General features: G+C 44.5%; 1 protein-coding gene across 5 annotated transcripts in view; it reads left to right on the top strand.

The window, feature by feature from the left end:
* MAST2 (microtubule associated serine/threonine kinase 2) overlaps positions 1 to 17758 on the top strand; it is a 162574-nt gene that overhangs the window by 77671 nt on the left and 67145 nt on the right. For all 5 annotated transcript variants that reach the window (XM_015421982.1, XM_015421981.1, XM_015421980.1 and 2 more), the window contains one exon: positions 10313 to 10414. In XM_015421982.1, coding sequence (XP_015277468.1) covers positions 10313 to 10414 — 102 coding nt within the window. The remainder of the gene's footprint in view (positions 1 to 10312; positions 10415 to 17758) is intronic.

Genomic DNA, 17758 nt, shown 5'->3' with positions numbered 1-17758 from the left:
GGATGTTCAGACGGGCCTTCAGGGAGTAGTGGTCCGACCATGGTACTGCCATAGCAGTAATCCGGTCCACTGTAATCCCCGCAGCGAAGATCAGATCGAGCGTGTGCCCGGCCTGGTGTGTGGGGACCGATACACACTGGGAGAGCCCCAGTGCCTCCATGGATGACACTAGGTCCGTAACCCGGCTGGAAGCCGCGTCCTCGGCATGGACGTTGAAATCACCCAGGACCAGAAGCCTCGGGTGCTCCAACGCCCAGCCAGACACGGCCTCCAGCAGGGACGGCAGGCCACTGGCCGGTGCGTTAGGCGGTCGGTACACTAGCCAGATAGCCAAGTTCTCCTCAGTCTCCAGCACCAGGCCGGCACATTCCATGCCCGCAATCTCCGGTGAGGGGAGGGCCCTGAAGGAGTAAGCCTCCCGAACGAACAACGCCACTCCTCCCCCCCGCCCCTTAGTCCGTGATTGGTGTACAACCGAGAACCCAGGTGGGGCAAGTTGGGAGAGAGCAACAGTCTCCCCGTCCCGCACCCAGGTCTCAGTCATGCACGCCAGGTCCGCTTGTTGTTCCATGACGAAGTCCCGAAGGACTGTCGTCTTGTTGTTAGTGGACCTGGCGTTACAGAACACCAATGACGGAGAGGAGTTCTTCCGAGCCCCACTGCTGACACATGGAATTCACTGCCACAGGAAGTGGTGGCGGCTACAAGCATGGACAGCTTGAAAAGGGAATTAGATAAGCATATGGAGCAGAGGTCCATCAGTGGCTATTAGCCACAAGGTATAGATAGGGGCTCTGGGGCAAGTGATGCTCTGTCTTCTTGGTGCTTGGGTGGGTCAACAGTGGGAGGGCTTCTAAATGTCCTGGCCCCACTGGTGGTCCTCCTGATGGCACGTGGTATTTTTGGCCACTGTGTGATACAGAGTGTTGGACTGGATGGGCCTTTGGCCTGATCCAACATTGGCGTCTCTTATGTTCTTAAGCCGCTCTGAGACTCTCTTGGTTAGTGAAGGGCGGGGTATAAATCCAATCGCTTGTCTTCTTCCTTTTTATAAAAATACTAAAGTATATTGTTTTCATACAAATTAAACACACTTATTATACAATATACTATCAGATAAACACTCTTATCACAATATTATATCTAGGAATCCCATAATATAGGAAAATCAGTTTGTTTATATAAAATTTACAAAATTCGAAAATTCTACAGCATTCTGTCTAAATAGGAAAAAGACCCGTTGTGGAAATAATTACAACAAGCTCCAGAAAGAGGCTCTGGGTATGTGCCTTGACCTTGGGCACTCAGCGTCAATTTACTGTGGTGACCTCAGCAGGGTATAATGACACAGAGTCCACCATTTTCTCCAGGGGAACTGATCTCTGTCATCTGAAGAGCAGTTGTAATACGTACTGATCTCAAGACCTCATCTGGAGATTGGCAACAATGAGTCCCTAAAAGGAAGTGCTGGTTTGGAGGGTGAAGTCTATGGCATGGTACCTGTTTGAGGTCCCACCCTCCTCAAACCCCACCCTCTCCAGGCTCCACCCCTCAAATCTCCAGGAATTTCTCAACCTGGAGGTGGCAACCCTATCTCCTTCCCAGCCAGCCACCAACCTACCTTCATCTGCTGCTCTGACTACAGGTTTCCATCTCCTCCCCCCTCCCTGCAGCCTCTACCTAGGAAATGTACAGTCTTTCTCCACAGTGGGGACCAAAGCACCTTACATCAATCTCTTCTTCTCCTTTTGATCTGCACAACAACCCTGTGAGGTAGGTTAGGCTGATCGTCTTTGAGTGGTCTGAAATCACCCAATCAGCTTCCACAGCAAGAACCTGGGTCTGGCAGACCCTGTTCTGAAGTGCTAACTGCTGAGTCACACTGGCTGTCATGGGAGGCCACCTCAGCAGGGTATAATGGCACAGAGTCCACCATTTTCTTCAGGGGAACTGATCTCTGCCATCTGGAGAGCAGTTTTAATTCTAAGTGATCTCCAGCCCTCACCTGGAGATTGGCAACAATGGTTCCCCAGGAGGAACAGTGCAGCCTTTCTCTGCAGTTGGGACCAAAGTAGCTTACATCATTCTCCTCTCCTCCCTTTGATCTGCACAACAACACTTTGAGGTACATTAGGCTGAAAGTCTGTGACTGGTCCAAAATCACCCACTCAGCTTCCACAGCAAGAACCTAGGTCTCCCCATGCAGAAAATAACTGCTTTGGGGGGTGAACCCTCTATTCAGCTAAGGCCTCTCCCCTCCCCAAACTCTGGCTTCCATAGACTCCACCACAAAATCTTCAGGAATTTCCCAACCTGGAGCTGGCAACCCTAGTCAGGACTGGCCCCAATGAGTTCTCCACAAAGGCCAAAGTAGTCCTGAAAGGGGCCTCCTGCCCCTGCTTTTTTACTGACAGAACCAAGCAACAGCCACTGAGGGGAAAGTGAGCCATACAGCAGCCAAACTGGCAGTGGGTAAGGGAGAGGGGCGGGCCCAGCACCCAGCCAATGGCACGCAAGTACTCTTGAGTGGCGGATGATGGGCCAATGGCTGATGTGGGAGAGCCAGAAAGTGCCAATACACTGGGCTTTATATATATAAATGTATATAGGATAATACAATCCAAATAGTAGGCCTTGTACAGAAGATGAACATAAGTTAGAGAGACACAATTGTCTCTTTAATAGACATGTTAAAGATACACAATTGTCTGTTTAATAGTCATTTAAAGCCCAAAATGTTTCAGTGGGAAAGATCACAGTCCTGAATTCTGATGAATAGTTGAGTAGACGAGTTTCGTACTGTCTTCCTCAGATCATGAACTGATAATAAATAATATAACTGTCATTTACAAAAATAGTTACAATATAACCTCAATATTGCCATGTCATAACTGGATCAAAAAAGGATAAAAGACGAACACACCTGCTGCTAAGGCTATCCATTGTATCTGTTGGACACCACAATTATTAATCTTTGTTCTTCTTATCCAGTTTTCCAAAGTTCATACTAAAGAGAAAATCAATCTCATTTTAATCCTTTTTTCAATTCATAGTGCTAGACATATCTCAAAACTTCCAAACATAATACAACTTACCACTACAGAATTCTGTTCCCACTCTTTAATTTTCTACGGACCTAATCCTCTGTTTACAATAGTTGGTTGAGCATCCTGAAGCCTCCTAACAGTTAGGTCATTAAGAAAGTGGCTGAGCAGTGGAACAGACAGCCTCGGGAGGTGGTGGATGCTCCTTCACAGGACATTTTGAAGCAGAGGCTGGATGACCATCTTTCGGGTATGTTGCAGGGCTATATTTCGGCTATGCTCCTGCAGAGTGCAAGGGGTTGGACTAGATGACCTGCAAGGTCCCTTCCAACTCTAACATTCTATGTTTCTATGAAAGTTGCACTTATTGGATTCAGCTGTAGTAAGGATACAGTTTAAAGGGACTGTTATGAACATACTTTTAAAGGAACAGGGCCATTATATGAAACATGAATAATCTTGAGTCTGGTTTAGGCCATTAGGTGTCAGTAATATGAGCTGAACATGATGTTCCAGTCAGTAACCCAACAACTGCATTCTGGACCACCTGCAGTTTCTGAAGTGTTTTCAAGTGTAACCCTATGTAGAGTGAATTACAGTAGTCCAATCTGGAGGTGATGATGGTATGGATCAATGTGGCAAGATCTGACCCAGACAAATAGGAGCCAGCTGGCAGGCCTGGCACAGGTGAAAAAACACTGAACGTGCTACCATGGACACTTGTTTATCCAATGATTGTGCAGAATCCAACCACACCTCGAGGCTCTTTACAGAGTCTACAGCTGTCAACTGGACACCATCAAGTCTTGGGAGTTAACCCTCCAGGTAGCATTTCAGTCTTTCCCAGACGCATGACCTCCATTTTGGATAGATTCAACTTCAGCTGTTGTTGTTGTTCAGTTGCACAGTTGAGTCCGACTCTTCGCAACCCCATCGACCACATCACGCCAGGCCCTCCTGTCTTCTGTCGTGCTTCGGAGTTTGCTTAATTTCATGTTCATTGCATCAATAACACTGTCTAACTATCTCATCCTTTGTCGCCCCCTTCTTCTTTGACCTTCAGTCTTTCCCAGCATCAGGGTCTTCTCCAGTGAGTGCTCCCTTCTCATTTGGTGGCCAAAGTATTTGAGCTTCAGCTTCAGTATCTGGCCTTCTAGGGAACAGTTAGGGTTGATTTCTTTTAGGACTGACTGATTTGATCTCCTTGCAGTCCAAGGGACTCTCAAGAGTCTTCTCCAGCACCATAATTCAAAAGAATCTATTCTCCGGCGCTTGGCTTTCCTTATAGTCCAACTCTCGCAGCCATGCATGACTACTGGGAATACCATTGCTTTGACCATGCGGACTTTTGTTGGCAGGGTGATGTCTCTACTTTTTATTATGCTGTCTAGATTTGCCATAGCTTTCCTCCCGACTTCCCCTTCTATTTGCCAAGGAGTGATGTTGAGTTTCAAGCCAACTTTTGCACTCTCCTCTTTCCTGTTTAGCAAGAGGCTCTTTAGGTCCTCTTCAGTTTCTGCATTAGAGTGGTATCGTCTGCATATCTGAGGTTGTTAATGTTCTTCCCAGCAATCTTAATTCTGGCTTGGGAACGTGAAGTCTGTCACTACTTCCACAGCTTCCCCTTCTATTTGCCAAGGAGTGATGGGGCCGGATGCCATGATCTTAGTTTTTTTGATGTTGAGCTTCAAGCCCACTTTTGCGCTCTCCTCTTTTACTCTGAGCAAGAGGCTCTTTAGATCCTTTTCACTTTCAGCCATTAGAGTGGTATCATCTGCATATCTGAGGTTGTTGATCTTTTCCCCAGCAATCTTAATTCCCGCTTGTGATTCATCCAGGCCAGCATTTCGCATGATGTACTCTGCATATATATTAAATAAGCAAGGTGACAGTATACATCCTTGTCGTACTCCTTTTCCTATGCTGAACCAATCAGTTGTTCCGTATCCGGTTCTAACTGTCGCTTCTTGGCCCTTATACAGGTTTCTCAAGAGACATGTGAGGTGGTCTGGTACTCCCATCTCTTTAAGGACCTGCCATAGTTTGTTGTGATCCACACAGTCAAAGGCTTTAGCATAGTCAATGAAGCAGAAGTAGATATTTTTCTGGTACTCTCTTGCTTTCTCCATAATCCAGCGAATGTTGGCAATATGATCTCTCGTTCCTCTACCTCTTCGAAACCCAGCTTGTACTTCTGGTAGTTCTCTATCCACGTACTGTTGAAGCCTAGCTTGTAGGATCTTGAGCATGACCTTGCTAGCGTGTGATATGAGTGCAATTGTGCGATAGTTTGAACATTCCTTGGCATTGCCCTTCTTTGGGATTGGAATGTATACTGATCTTTTCCAATCCTGTGGCCACTGTTGCGTTTTCCAAATTTGCTGGCAAATGGAGTGCAGAACTTTAACAGCATCATCTTCTAAGACTTTGAATAGCTCAGCTGGAATACCATCACCTCCACTAGCTTTGTTGTTAGTAATGCTTTCTAAGGCCCATTTAACTTCACATTCCAGGATGTCTGGCTCAAGGTCAGTGATTATACCGTCGTGTTTGTCAAGGACATTGAGGTCTTTCTTGTATAGTTCTTCTGTGTATTCTTGCCATCTTTTCCTAATCTCTTCTGCTTCTGTTAGGTCCCTACCGTTTTTGTCCTTTATCATGGCCAGCTTTGCATGGAACGCTCCCTTGATTTCTCCAATTTTCTTGAAGAGATCTCTAGTCCTTCCCATTCTATTGTTTTCTTCTATTACTTTGCACTGTTCATTCAGGAAGGCCTCCTTATCTCTCCTTGCTGTTCTCTGGAAATCTGCGTTCAGTTGGGTAAATCTTTCCTTTTCGCCTTTGCCTTTCGCTTTCCTTCTTTCCTCTGCTATTTGTAAAGCCTCATCAGAAAGCCATTTTGCTTTCTTGCATTTCTTTTTCTTTGGTATGGTGGTGATTGCTGCCTCCTGTACGATGTCACGAACCTCTGTCCATAGTTCTTCAGGCACTCTATCTATCAAATCCAGACCCTTGAATCTATTCTTCACCTCTACTGTATATTCATCAGGGATGCGATCTAGGTCAAACCTGAATGGCCTCGTGGTTTTCCCAATTTTCTTCAGTTTAAGTCTGAATTTTGCAATGAGTAGCTCATGATCTGAACCACAGTCAGCTCCAGGTCTTGTTTTTACTGACTGGATAGAGCTTCTCCATCTTTGACTGCAAATTATATAGTCAATCTGATTTCGGTGTTGCCCATCTGGTGATGTCCATGTGTAGAGTCGCCTCTTAGGTTGTTGGAAAAGGGTGTTCGCTATGACCAGTGTGTTCTCTTGACAAAACTCTGTTAACCTTTGCCCTGCTTCATTTTGCTTTCCAAGGCCAAACTTGTCTGTTATTCCGGTTACCTTTTGACTTCCTACTTTAGCATTCCAGTCCCCTATGATGATGAGGACATCATTTTTTGGTGTTAGTTCTATGAGGTGTTGTAGGTCTTCATAGAACCGGTCCACTTCAGCCTCTTCTGCATCAGTGGTTGGGGCATAGACTTGGATTACTGTGATGTTGAATGGTTTGCCTTGGAATCGGACAGAAATCATTCTGTCATTTTTGAGATTGTATCCCAGTACTGCCTTTTGCACTCTCTTGTTGACTATAAAGGCCACACCATTTTTTCTACGAGATTCCTGGCCACAGTAGTAGATATAATGGTCTTCTGAGTTAAATTCGCCCATTCCTGTCCACTTTAGTTCACTGATTCCTAAGATATCGATGTTCAGTCTTGCCATCTCATTTTTGACCACGTCAAGCTTACCTTGATTCATAGATCTTACATTCCAGGTTCCTATGTAGTATTGTTCTTTGCAGCATCGGACTTTCCTTTCACCATCAGAAACATCCACAACTGAGCGTCCTTTCGGCTTTGGCCCAGCCGCTTCACTCTTTCTGGGGTTACTTGTACTTGCCCTCTGCTCTTCCTCAGTAGCATATTGGACACCTTCTGACCTGAGGGGCTCATCTTCCAGCGTCATATCTTTTAGCCTTTTGTTACTGTCCATGGGGTTTTCTTGGCAAAGATACTGGAGTGGGTTGCCATTTCCTTCTCCAGTGGATCACACTTGGTCTGAGTTCTCTGCTGTGGCCTGTCCATCTTGGGTGGCCCTTCACGGCATGGCCCACAGCTTCATCGAACCGCTCAAGCCCCCTCGCCACGACAAGGCAGTGATCCATGAGGGAGTCCATAACTATGCATTAGCTCAATTACCAAATTGTGACTTGAATATCACTGCTGTTTGTCCTGCTAAACCCCAGGGGAGGACAGTGATTTTAATTTCATGCTCCAATAGCTACAGTTAGTGAGTGATGAGTCTTTCAAATAAGGGAATCACTTTATAAATTGTCCATTGCCTCCTTCTGTATATGTGTTATACTGGAAATAGCTTGGTTTCAGTAAATGAATTGCACTAGCATCAGCCCATAGCTCTTGCACATTCCCCACTCCTTTCCTCAAGGAGTGGGAGAAAAACCTGAAATGACACCAGCAACCTTTAGACAAGCATGTTGTCATTGAGGACTGCGAATTAGATGGCAGGCATCATGCAAAGGAGAGACAGACGAGTGATAGGCAACTGTTTGGTATATGACCCATACATCCAAGATTCACTAGTGGCAGGACGTTTTCTGAACAAAACATATGTGGAGATGTCCAGAAAACTACTCTTTTAGAGACAAAAACAAGCAGCAGCAATGGAGCTGCATTGCTCTGTGGATATCATGGCTGAGTGTTTGTTGTGTTTGATTTTTGTGATCCTGGAATCTTATTTTATAATCTTGCGTTTATCATTTTTGGGCTATGTTAAGAAACATTCAGAGGCCATTTGTACAAGATCTTTAAACTTTTCTTTGCCTTAATTTTCTTTACACTGAAAGAGTATTTTTAAAGTGTTGATAAATCATTTTAAATTTAATGTTGTCTAGATAAAGGAAAGATTTTTTTTAACCCTACAGTTTTTACCTGTACACTTTTGGAAGTAACATTGTGTGATTACCTTCTTCAGTCTTTGTTTTTAAACAAAGCTAGTCCATGGTGGTCTGTGGAAATAGTTTTAAATATTTAAAACATTGGTGTTTTTTCTTAAATAAAAAGCCTCATAATAATAATTTTACTAAGTTTATGAACCTGGAGGATTGATTAAAACAGTATTTTTACTTTTAGGTTTATAACGTTCAGTCTAAATTGATCAAAGTGAATCTTGCATTGTTGCCTTTAGTGGAAGGTAAATTGCTGAAATGCCTTATAATTATAGCATTGGATTATAGAATATCTATGTCTTTAATTTAAAAGATCTATGAAGTATTCCTGTGAAATTTTGAATAAAACTGTTGGGTACTGGATCTGTATTTACTATACACATTTTTAGACTGTGTTGTGATGAGCCAAATTGTATCGTGTAAAACAGTGATTTTAATAAGTGAGCCAAATTACGCAATTGACAGTTTCGCAACAGAGGGGTAATGCAGTAGTAGTAGCAGTTGTTATTTGTTATAGTCATAGACCAGCAGTGTAAAATTAGGAAAAGAGGGTAATTCTTATCTTTTAAAAATGAATATGGAAGTTTTCATTTAAGATTTGAGATTACCTTTTCCGCATATTCCTTAGTTTTCCTATGCTTTCTTATTGCTCATCTGTGCATGGATTTTTAACACAAACATCATTAATTAATTCATTTTGCTAGTTGCCTGCATTTTTTGATTGAGCAGTTGTTTCTGCAAGATACAGAGATCAGATGTTTGTCACCCATCTGGCCTTTGAACTCTGTATCTGAGGTTTTTCAAAACCATTGTTCATTATCACAAAAAACGTACCTGTACTTTGTCTTCAGTGCCTTTGGAGTGCTTATAAAACTGAAGGGTGAAGTCTGACCTGTGCATACTTCTCATAGATGTTACTGCACTCAACAAGGAAGACTGAAAACCACTTTTTGTTGTTGCTTACCTCTTATTAAGTAAGATTATAAAAGGAGCACAGAAGATTTATTGAGGCAACAAAATGTTAATGAACCCAATGTGATTCAGGCTTAACAGTGTGTTTTAGGAATACTGTGCATCAAGAGTAGTTACTAGGGAACTTTTAGCTGTCTCAATATAAACTAGTTTACTATCACTCCTTAATAGTACGATGTTAGTCGTGCAATTATATTTTTACTTGCAAATTTTTGCATATTTTTATATAGCTAAGTGAAGCTTACTGCTTCCTTTTGACCCTGTTCTTGTGTGCATTCTATTTTGTTTAATAAAAAATTAAACATTTCTTTTCTTAAGTAATGACATAATAAAAGGACATTAATAAAAAGTAAAGACCCAGTAAATCTAAATGTCAAACTAGAGTGTCCTGGCATAAAGAATAGTTAAATGAATAAATGTTTGATTGGAAACTTCGTAATCATCCTCATTTTTTCAGGGACTACGTTCCTACATCACAAACCACAGCTTGAACTAGTTTATTGTCATTCCTTTATGTATAAATAGTATTGATGTAATTGGTTTTGTGCCTAAAATGAGCCACAGTCTCTTGCTTTTCCTGCCTTGCATGCATTTGAAGGAATTGCAAATCAGAAAGTCTTCAGTCATTTGCAGTTGGTTTTGACATCCAAATTGTGAATGTTAACAAATTGCAGTTTTTTTGTATTTATAAACCAGAATTCCTAAGGATTTATTAGTCTCAGATTAGTTCATGATACTTGAAGTCAGCCAATGATTTTCCTGTTAAGTGTGCAGACTCTAATCTGGGAGAACTGGGTTTGCTTCCCCACTCCTCCACTTGCAGCTGCTGGATGACCTTGGGCAAGCCACAGTTCTGACAAGAGCTGTCCTTGAAAGGACAGTTCTTGAAAGAGCTCTCTCAGCCCCACCTACCTCACAGGGTGTCTGTTGTGGGGAGGGGCAGAGAAAGGAGTTTGTAAGCCGCTCTGAGACTCCGAGTGAAGAGTGGGGTATAAATCCAATCTCGTCTTCTTCTCTTCACTTTATTACGGTATTCACATTTTGGCAGCATAGAATGTCTCAGATTAGTTCATGACACTTGAAGTCAGCCAATGATTTCCCTGTTAATAAAGCTTTCACAATAGTAATACTTTGTTACAGTATTCACATTTTGACAGCATAGAATGAGCTAATGGCTTTCTACTTATGTTTTGTATTAATTATAGTAAAAAAGCTGATTGTTGTTTTCGTTGTTTGAAAAACCACTTCCTACTTTAAACAATTGTATGATGTGCTTTCCATAGGCCCACGAACGATCAGAGAGCTCAGAGGTGGCTTTTGTTACCCAGCTGGTGAAAAAGCTGATGATCATCATTGCACGGCCTGCACGACTGCTAGAATGCCTGGTAAGCAAATGGATCTTTCAAGAGATGGAGCCATAAATTGTTATAGAATCCAGGAATGTAAAGTCTGTGAACTGATAATCAAAACAGAAGAAATTATGGTATTTAATTGTTTTGCTTTTAAAAAAGTTATTTTTACAAGTTAGAGGCAGCACTCTAAAAGCTTCTTAAAACCTTGGACGTACTTTGAGAAATGGTTTGAATGTATTAAAATGCTTCTCAGTGGGCTATCAAATTGTAGACCATGACCTAGGTTCCCTTTTAGCTGCACCAGGCTACGCTGGCGTGCCAATTTTCCCCGATCAGCGCAGCAATTTTTTTCACAGCGCAGGGGCTTCCCAATGGCCAAGGTGAATCTTTGCAGCGCTGCGGGTGGGTGAGCAAAAGGCGATGAGGAGAAGCAGAGGAGAGCACGGGGTGCCTGCATGTCCATCCCTCCCTCTCCCGCTCTTGCCTGGGCAGGAAGAGACGCGTCGCCGCACAGAGAGCCCCCTCGCGCCGCTCTTGTTGTCCTTCCTCAGTGAAGCGCAGTTCCTATCCCTCCACCGCCTGGCTCATCTCTTCTCCTCTCCCTGCCCCCCTGTGTCCCTTTAGTGCAGGGCTGGCTCCGGTGGGGCACCCTGGCTGCCACTGCAGCAGCAAGAAGCCCCTTGGCAGCTTTTGGCACTGGTGGTTGAGTGCACAGAAGAAGCCAAGATCCTAGTGGCTACCCGCTTTGTTCCCTGGCCGCGTTGGAGCCTGGGCGGGTGGCCTGGCTTTATTTTAAATGGGAGTGCAGGTCTGGGTTCATTTCTATATTTAAAGCGATAGGGCACCAGGAAAACAATGCAATAACCCATTCAGAGACCGGCTTGGTCTTCTCACCGCTCTGCTCTGTATAATACTGGGCATAGGGTTGCCAGGTCCCCCCTGGCCACCGGAAGGGGATGGGGGAGTAGGGTTGCCAACTTCAGGTTGGGAAACATCTGGAGATTTGGGGATGGGGCCTGGGATGGACAGGGACCTGAGGGGGGCACAATGCCATAGAGTCCCCTCTCCAAAGCATTCATTTTCTCCAGGGGAACTGATCTCTGTAGTCAAGATGAGGTGTAATTCCAAGAGGTCCCCAGGTCCCATCTGGAGGGTGGCATCCCTAACGGGGGGGAGGGGGTTATGCAGACATTTTCCCTCTGTGGGAAGAAGTCAGAAGACTTTCAGAAGAGGGCCTCCTGACAGTTCTGGTTGTTTCTCACAAAAAGAAACGCCTTCTGTGTATGCCTGTGGGTGACTTCTCTGTGTATAAGAGAAGCAGGCTGGCTGGCTGGGAAGTCTAAATGGCCCAGGAACAACCCCAGTTAAACAGCCTCTCTGATGCTCAAGTCAGGGCCAAGCCATCCAACCTCCAAGTATTACACATCTTCTTTATTCATACTTAGAGTCTCAGAGCAGCTTACAATCTCCTTTCCTTCCTCTCCCCACAACAGACACCCTGTGGGACTGAGAGGCCTCTGAGAGAACTGCTGTGACAGAGCAGTGACTGGCCCAAGGCCACCCAGCTGGATGCATATGGAGGAGTGGGGAATTAAACCCAGTTCTCAGATTAGAGTCCACCACTCTTAACCACTGCACCAAACTGGCTTAGAAGGACAGGGTTTAGAAGCACACACCAGTGAGGTGGGGAAAATCAGAGATTGTATTACTTGTTCTCACAATTTTTTTTTAAAAAAAGAAATTAGCAATTTCAAATTTTGTGGTTTTCATTCTTCCTAGTTTGAAAATTGGTGGGCACACGGGTGTGTGTGTGTGCCAGAAGGTAACCTCGCCTAGTACAGAAAAAAAACCTGGCACTGGCCCTGGCCAGAGCACCCAGTCTGGGATCCGTGCAGGACCGCAGGCCATGGGCAAGTTACTCCCTCCTCCAAGTCAAGCTTTAGGAAAAAGCAGTAATGCACCATATATTTTTCCTGTGGTTTTTTTCAATCTGCTATAAATGCTCCTGCACAATTTCAGTTCAGAATAGCTCTGTAAATTCCAGGATTCTCAGTTCAAATCTCCTTCCCCAGACCTATATGGTTTCCTTGTATGCTATTCCTTTTGCCACTGGTATTTAGCTGCCAGTGAGCCTTGTTGGTACCTTGCCACAGAATGCATTTTCATGTTCTCTCTTTCTCAATAATGCAGCAATCTCACTGTGAAGAGGGCATTTTCCCAATTTGAACAGAGTTGGGTAATGATTTTCAAATAGCATTCTCAGTGTTGGCTCTTAATTAAAATAAAATACCATGGCTGATCACTCCGGAGTTGGCAGGCAGAGGGTGTGTATGCTTTATTATTAGAAGGGGGGGGGGAGATAAGGTTAAGGCATGAGGCTAGGATGACTTAGCTAACTTGATACTGTTCATGGCTATGATGTATAAATCATTTCTAAAATATAGTTTGAAAAAGTCATATAGTATGTTCCATATAAATATAAATAAGTTTAATACAAATATATGGCTTGTAATACAAATGATAATAATATATATGTTGTCTGTATGTTTTGTATGTTTGTACACTGAAATATATATTTTTTTAAATGTTGGCCTGCTCACAGTTTTAAAGCTAACGCCACTTTTGGCTCACATGGTAAGATTTCTGCTTATGAGACTGCACACCTTATAGGGAACATTGACCATGACCCTCTTTCAGATGTCATTGCACACAAAAATGTTAACAAGAGAACAATGCACCTAATTCATGCATGTATGTCCAGCACCCAGTACCCCTGGACAGGACTCTGCCACCTCTGTATGCCAAGTAGGGATGGGCATGAAGTGGGAAAATGCAGTTTCGTTTATGGTTCATGGCATGCCTGGTTTGTGAACCGTCACAAAGTTTTAGCTGCCAAATGAATTGGTTCGGTTTGTGTTGTTCGTGATGCAGTAGAACACCCCCTCTGGTGTGCTATAGATACCAAACTTGTAGGGGAATCTCTGGCTGACTCTCCTCTACCTGCCTTCCAAGCGTGGTGAGGGTTGGATTTATGGGGTCCGAGTTACAACCCCCAAAGGAGGTTCCCCCTGGAAAGTACTTTCTGAGGAAATGACAACTGATTATTTTGACAGGTGCAAGTCCAGGAGTGTATAGAATGGACCTTGTACAAGCTAGATACATCAAACTTGCAGGGGACCTCCCCTGGATGCTCCTCTACATGCCCTCCATGTTATGTGTAGACTTAGGGGGTCTGAGTTATTGCCCTCCAAAGAAGATGCCCTCAGGAAAATGCTTTTACTGGAAATGTCAGGCACAGGTTTAAAAGTGCAAGCTAGACACATCAAATGCACAGGGAACCTATTTGGTGTAGTGGTTAAGTGCGCGTACTCTAATCTGGGAGAACCGGGTTTGATTTCTCCACTCCTCCACTTGCAGCTGCTGGATGACCTTGGGTAAGCCATAGTTCTGTCAGAGCTGTTATTGAAAGAGCAGTTCTCTCAAAGCTCTCTCAGTCCCACTTGCCTCACAGGGTATCTGTTGTGAAGGACGGGGTATAAATAATATCTTCTTCTCTTTTTGGAGTTTCCAAGGCTGGAGAATTCTGTCCTCCCTTGTTGATTTGAATTTTGCTAAACATTTTTTTTGAGCCCAGACAATCTGTCTGGGAATGTATCCATTCACGAACTGGCACGAATTGTCACAAACTACTTGAAAGTTCATGGAAAGTTTGTGCAGGTTGACCTGCCACGAACTTCAGTTTGCGAACGAACCAGCCAAAATTCATCACAATATTTAGTTTGTGCCCATCCCTAATGGCAAGTCACCTTTAAATTTGTAGGAATTCCAACTATAGTTTAAGCTTGCTGTTGCTGCTGTTCAAACATTTAAAATTAAAAAGCATGGATATGTGCCAACAAGCTCCTGTATGTAGTAACTGAAGAGCCAGTGTGATCCAGCACAGTATAGTGGTTATAGTGTTAAACTAGGACAAGGAAAACCTTAGGTCTATTCCTCATTCTGCCATTTAGCCTACTGGGTGACCTGGGCCCAGTCACTATCTCTCAGCCCAGCCTTTCTCACAAAATTGTTGTAGGGATAAAGTGGGGAAGATAAGCTACCTTGAACTCCTTGTAGAAAGGATGGACCTGTTGGCTTGTATCTAGGCCTGTATCCAGAGAAGCAAGTGATAGCTACATATACAATACATATAGCATTGGTCCCATGGGTCCATGGATTTCTGCCCAGAGAATCTGCATCTCTTCAAATGTTTGTATTGCTTAACCTTTCCTTTATTATTAGGCTCATATGACCAAAGGTCTTAAGCATAAAACCAATACATTACAGCTGAGCAAAACAGACAAATCTAGCACAACAAAACAGAATACAACAGAACAGAAAAGAAGGTAAAATTCCAAAGCAATAAAATACATATATCTCATTAAAAGTCTACAATTTATTAAAAGTTATAAATTTATAAAATTTATAAAAGACATAGGAGGATAAGATGTAATCGTTTATTTATTTTATTATTATATTTCTATCCCGCCCTCCCCGCGAACGGCCTCAGGGCGGCTCACAAACAGGGCAACATATGCCAATACAAAACATTAAAAACAGAATAAAACAACATTCTTAACAATAATAAAGTGCTCAGTGATGTTACCCAGTTAGTCGTATCAAGATGGTGACCTATAGATATTGCCCTATAAATGTTACGCTTCAGCAGTACCAATCCATCACAGTATTGTGGCTAGATCTTTATAATAGGCCATCCCAATTGTCCCATTGTTACCACAGGACAATTGGTGGTGGTGGTAGTGGTGGCTCCTAAGTGAACGCCTAGCGGAAGAGCTCCGTCTTGCAGGCCCTGTGGAACTGTGAGAGGTCCTGCAGGGCCCTGATCTCCTCCAGGAGCTCGTTCCACCAGGTAGGAGCCGCCACTGAAAAGGCCTTAGCCCTGGTTGCCACAAGCCTGGTCTCCCTGGGGCCTGGGATCACTAATCGATGTTGGGCCCCGGACCATAGTGCTCTCTGGGGTATGTATGGGGAAAGGCGGTCCCTCAGGTACGTTGGACCCTGGCCATATAGGGCTTTAAAGGTAAGTACCAGCACCTTGAAGTGGACTCGGAAAGCTATCGGCAGCCAGTGCAGCGCTTTCAGCACAGGTTGGATGTGCTCCCATCTAGGGAGACCCATCAACAGCCTGGCCACAGCATTCTGCACTAGCTGCAGCTTCCAAATCTGCGACAAAGGCAGCCCCATGTAGAGAGCGTTACAGTAGTCTAGTCTCGAGGTGACCGTCGCATGGATCACTGTAGCCAGGTTGTCGCGGTCTAGGAAGGGGACCAACTGCCGGATCAGCCAAAGATGGTAAAAGGCCGAGCCAGCAGTGGCTGCCACCTGGGCCTCCATAGATATGGAGGTATCCAGGAGCACTCCGAAACTTCTAACCTCTGGTGCTGGCACCAAAGGTGCCCCATTGAAGGTCTGGAGAGGAATCCCCACCCCCGGACCACTCCGACTCAGGCACAGGGACCTCTGTCTTCGCTGGGTTTAGTTTCAGCTGGCTCAGTCGAAGCCAACCAGCCACGGCTTGGAATGCCCGATTCAGATCTTCTGGGCTGGAGTCTGACCGGCCGCCCAACATCAAATAGAGCTGGGTGTCATCTGCATATTGATGACACCCTAGCCCAAACCTCCGAGCAATCTGGGCAAGGGGCTGCATATAGATGTTAAATAACATCGGGGAAAGCACAGCCCCCTATGCTACACCGCATTCAAGTGGGTATCTTCAGGACGGTTGTTCCCCTAGAGGCGAGCCATTGGAGGGCAAGTCCCTGTATCCCCACGTCATACAATTACTCATAAGGTCAGCAAGATAATACTCATTTTAGCATTTTGAGGAGATCACTATTCTCAAATATTTTACAACAGATCGAGTTATTTCTGAATCAAGATTTGCTAGCAATAGAGATAACACCCAAGACTCATCTGGAAGCTGATATCTAGACAAAACAGGTAATTCAAAGAGCCCTGGGAGCGGTCCATTGGTCACAAAATAGCAAAAGATGGTCTACTGTCTCTAATGCACTAGATACACAACCACAAAAACACTTTGAAAATGGAATTTTAGCATAGCTTCCTCTCAGTTCTGTAGTCGTCAGGACATTCAGTCTGGCAAGCATAAAAGCACACCTGTGGCTAGGGATTGTAAGAAGTTTCAAATGTGAGGGGAGGAACAGAGAGGGAGGAATTCCTAGTGCAGAAATGGAGCATAGATTCCATTAATCTTTGTATGGCTTAACAGTGTTTGGCACCCTAGAAATGATAAGTAACATTAATTATACATTATAGAATTTGAGCAGAAGATGATTCCATCTTTTAGAATTTGAGCAGACGATCCCACATATTACACTTCATGGCAGAATACTGGCAGGTGGTCCTCTAGCTTCTTGTAATTACAAGATCTTCGTCATGGTCTCTGTGCATCACACCGATGGGAATGGCACCTGCGCTGACCCCCATCTGGGAAACTTCTAGAAAGCTCAAAGAGATCTGGGGCCCCTTCCTCGGGCATGTGTGTGCCTCCACCACGCATGCCCAGAGGGCAGAGCCCCAGCATCCTGCCAGTTCTCTTCTGAGCGCCGCGTTGAGGAATTTTTTTCTCCTCAGCTCTTTTCTCTTTAGACTTTTCTTCTTATAATTGTTTCTCTATATAGTTTCTTATTACCAAAAAACCCACACCAAAATCCTTAGTCGTCTTTTTTCCTCCAACCGTTGTTGTACCACCACCCCCGTTTCCCCCCCTCACGCTGTGCCTGGTCTATGGCAAAGCGTTGGGGCTTTTTCAAGCACTGTATCTGCTGTGGGTCCAAATTGGTACCTCTGGATGGACACTCCTTGTGCCTCCTTTGTTTGGGTGAATCGCACGAGCCAGACTCCTGCACCCACTGTGTGAATTTTTCGAACCAGACCCGCAAAACAGGGCAGCGATGCTACACGTAACTTTATTGGAGTCTGCGCTCCGCCCACAGCCAATGGCCTCCACTTCAACTGATATGGCGTCGACATCAATGGATCAACCTCAGTCTGCGCCAGTTGATCGACACCGATCGATACCGACAGATCGACCTCGATTGTCAGAGGCTTTGGTTTGCACACCATCGGCGGCTTCAACATCCACTGTGAAAGTTACGCCACGTGAGAATCGCTCAGTGCCCTCTACACCGATGGTGAAGAAGGACAATAGCCACACTAAGGTCAAACATAAACACTGGCTCCAAGGCTTCTGTCCCCGGCACTGCTGTTCCGGTTGCAACTCCGGCAACAACTGCTGCTTGTCTGGTGTCACCAGACCCTACTAAGGTATCTACCACCCCACCTGTCCTGCTCCTC

Source organism: Gekko japonicus, unplaced genomic scaffold, assembly GCF_001447785.1.
Source record: "Gekko japonicus isolate JY-2015 unplaced genomic scaffold, Gekko_japonicus_V1.1 scaffold75, whole genome shotgun sequence".
NCBI lineage: Eukaryota > Metazoa > Chordata > Lepidosauria > Squamata > Gekkonidae > Gekko > Gekko japonicus.
Note: the sequence above shows the minus strand (reverse complement) of the source record. Positions and strands in the feature narration are given on the sequence as shown.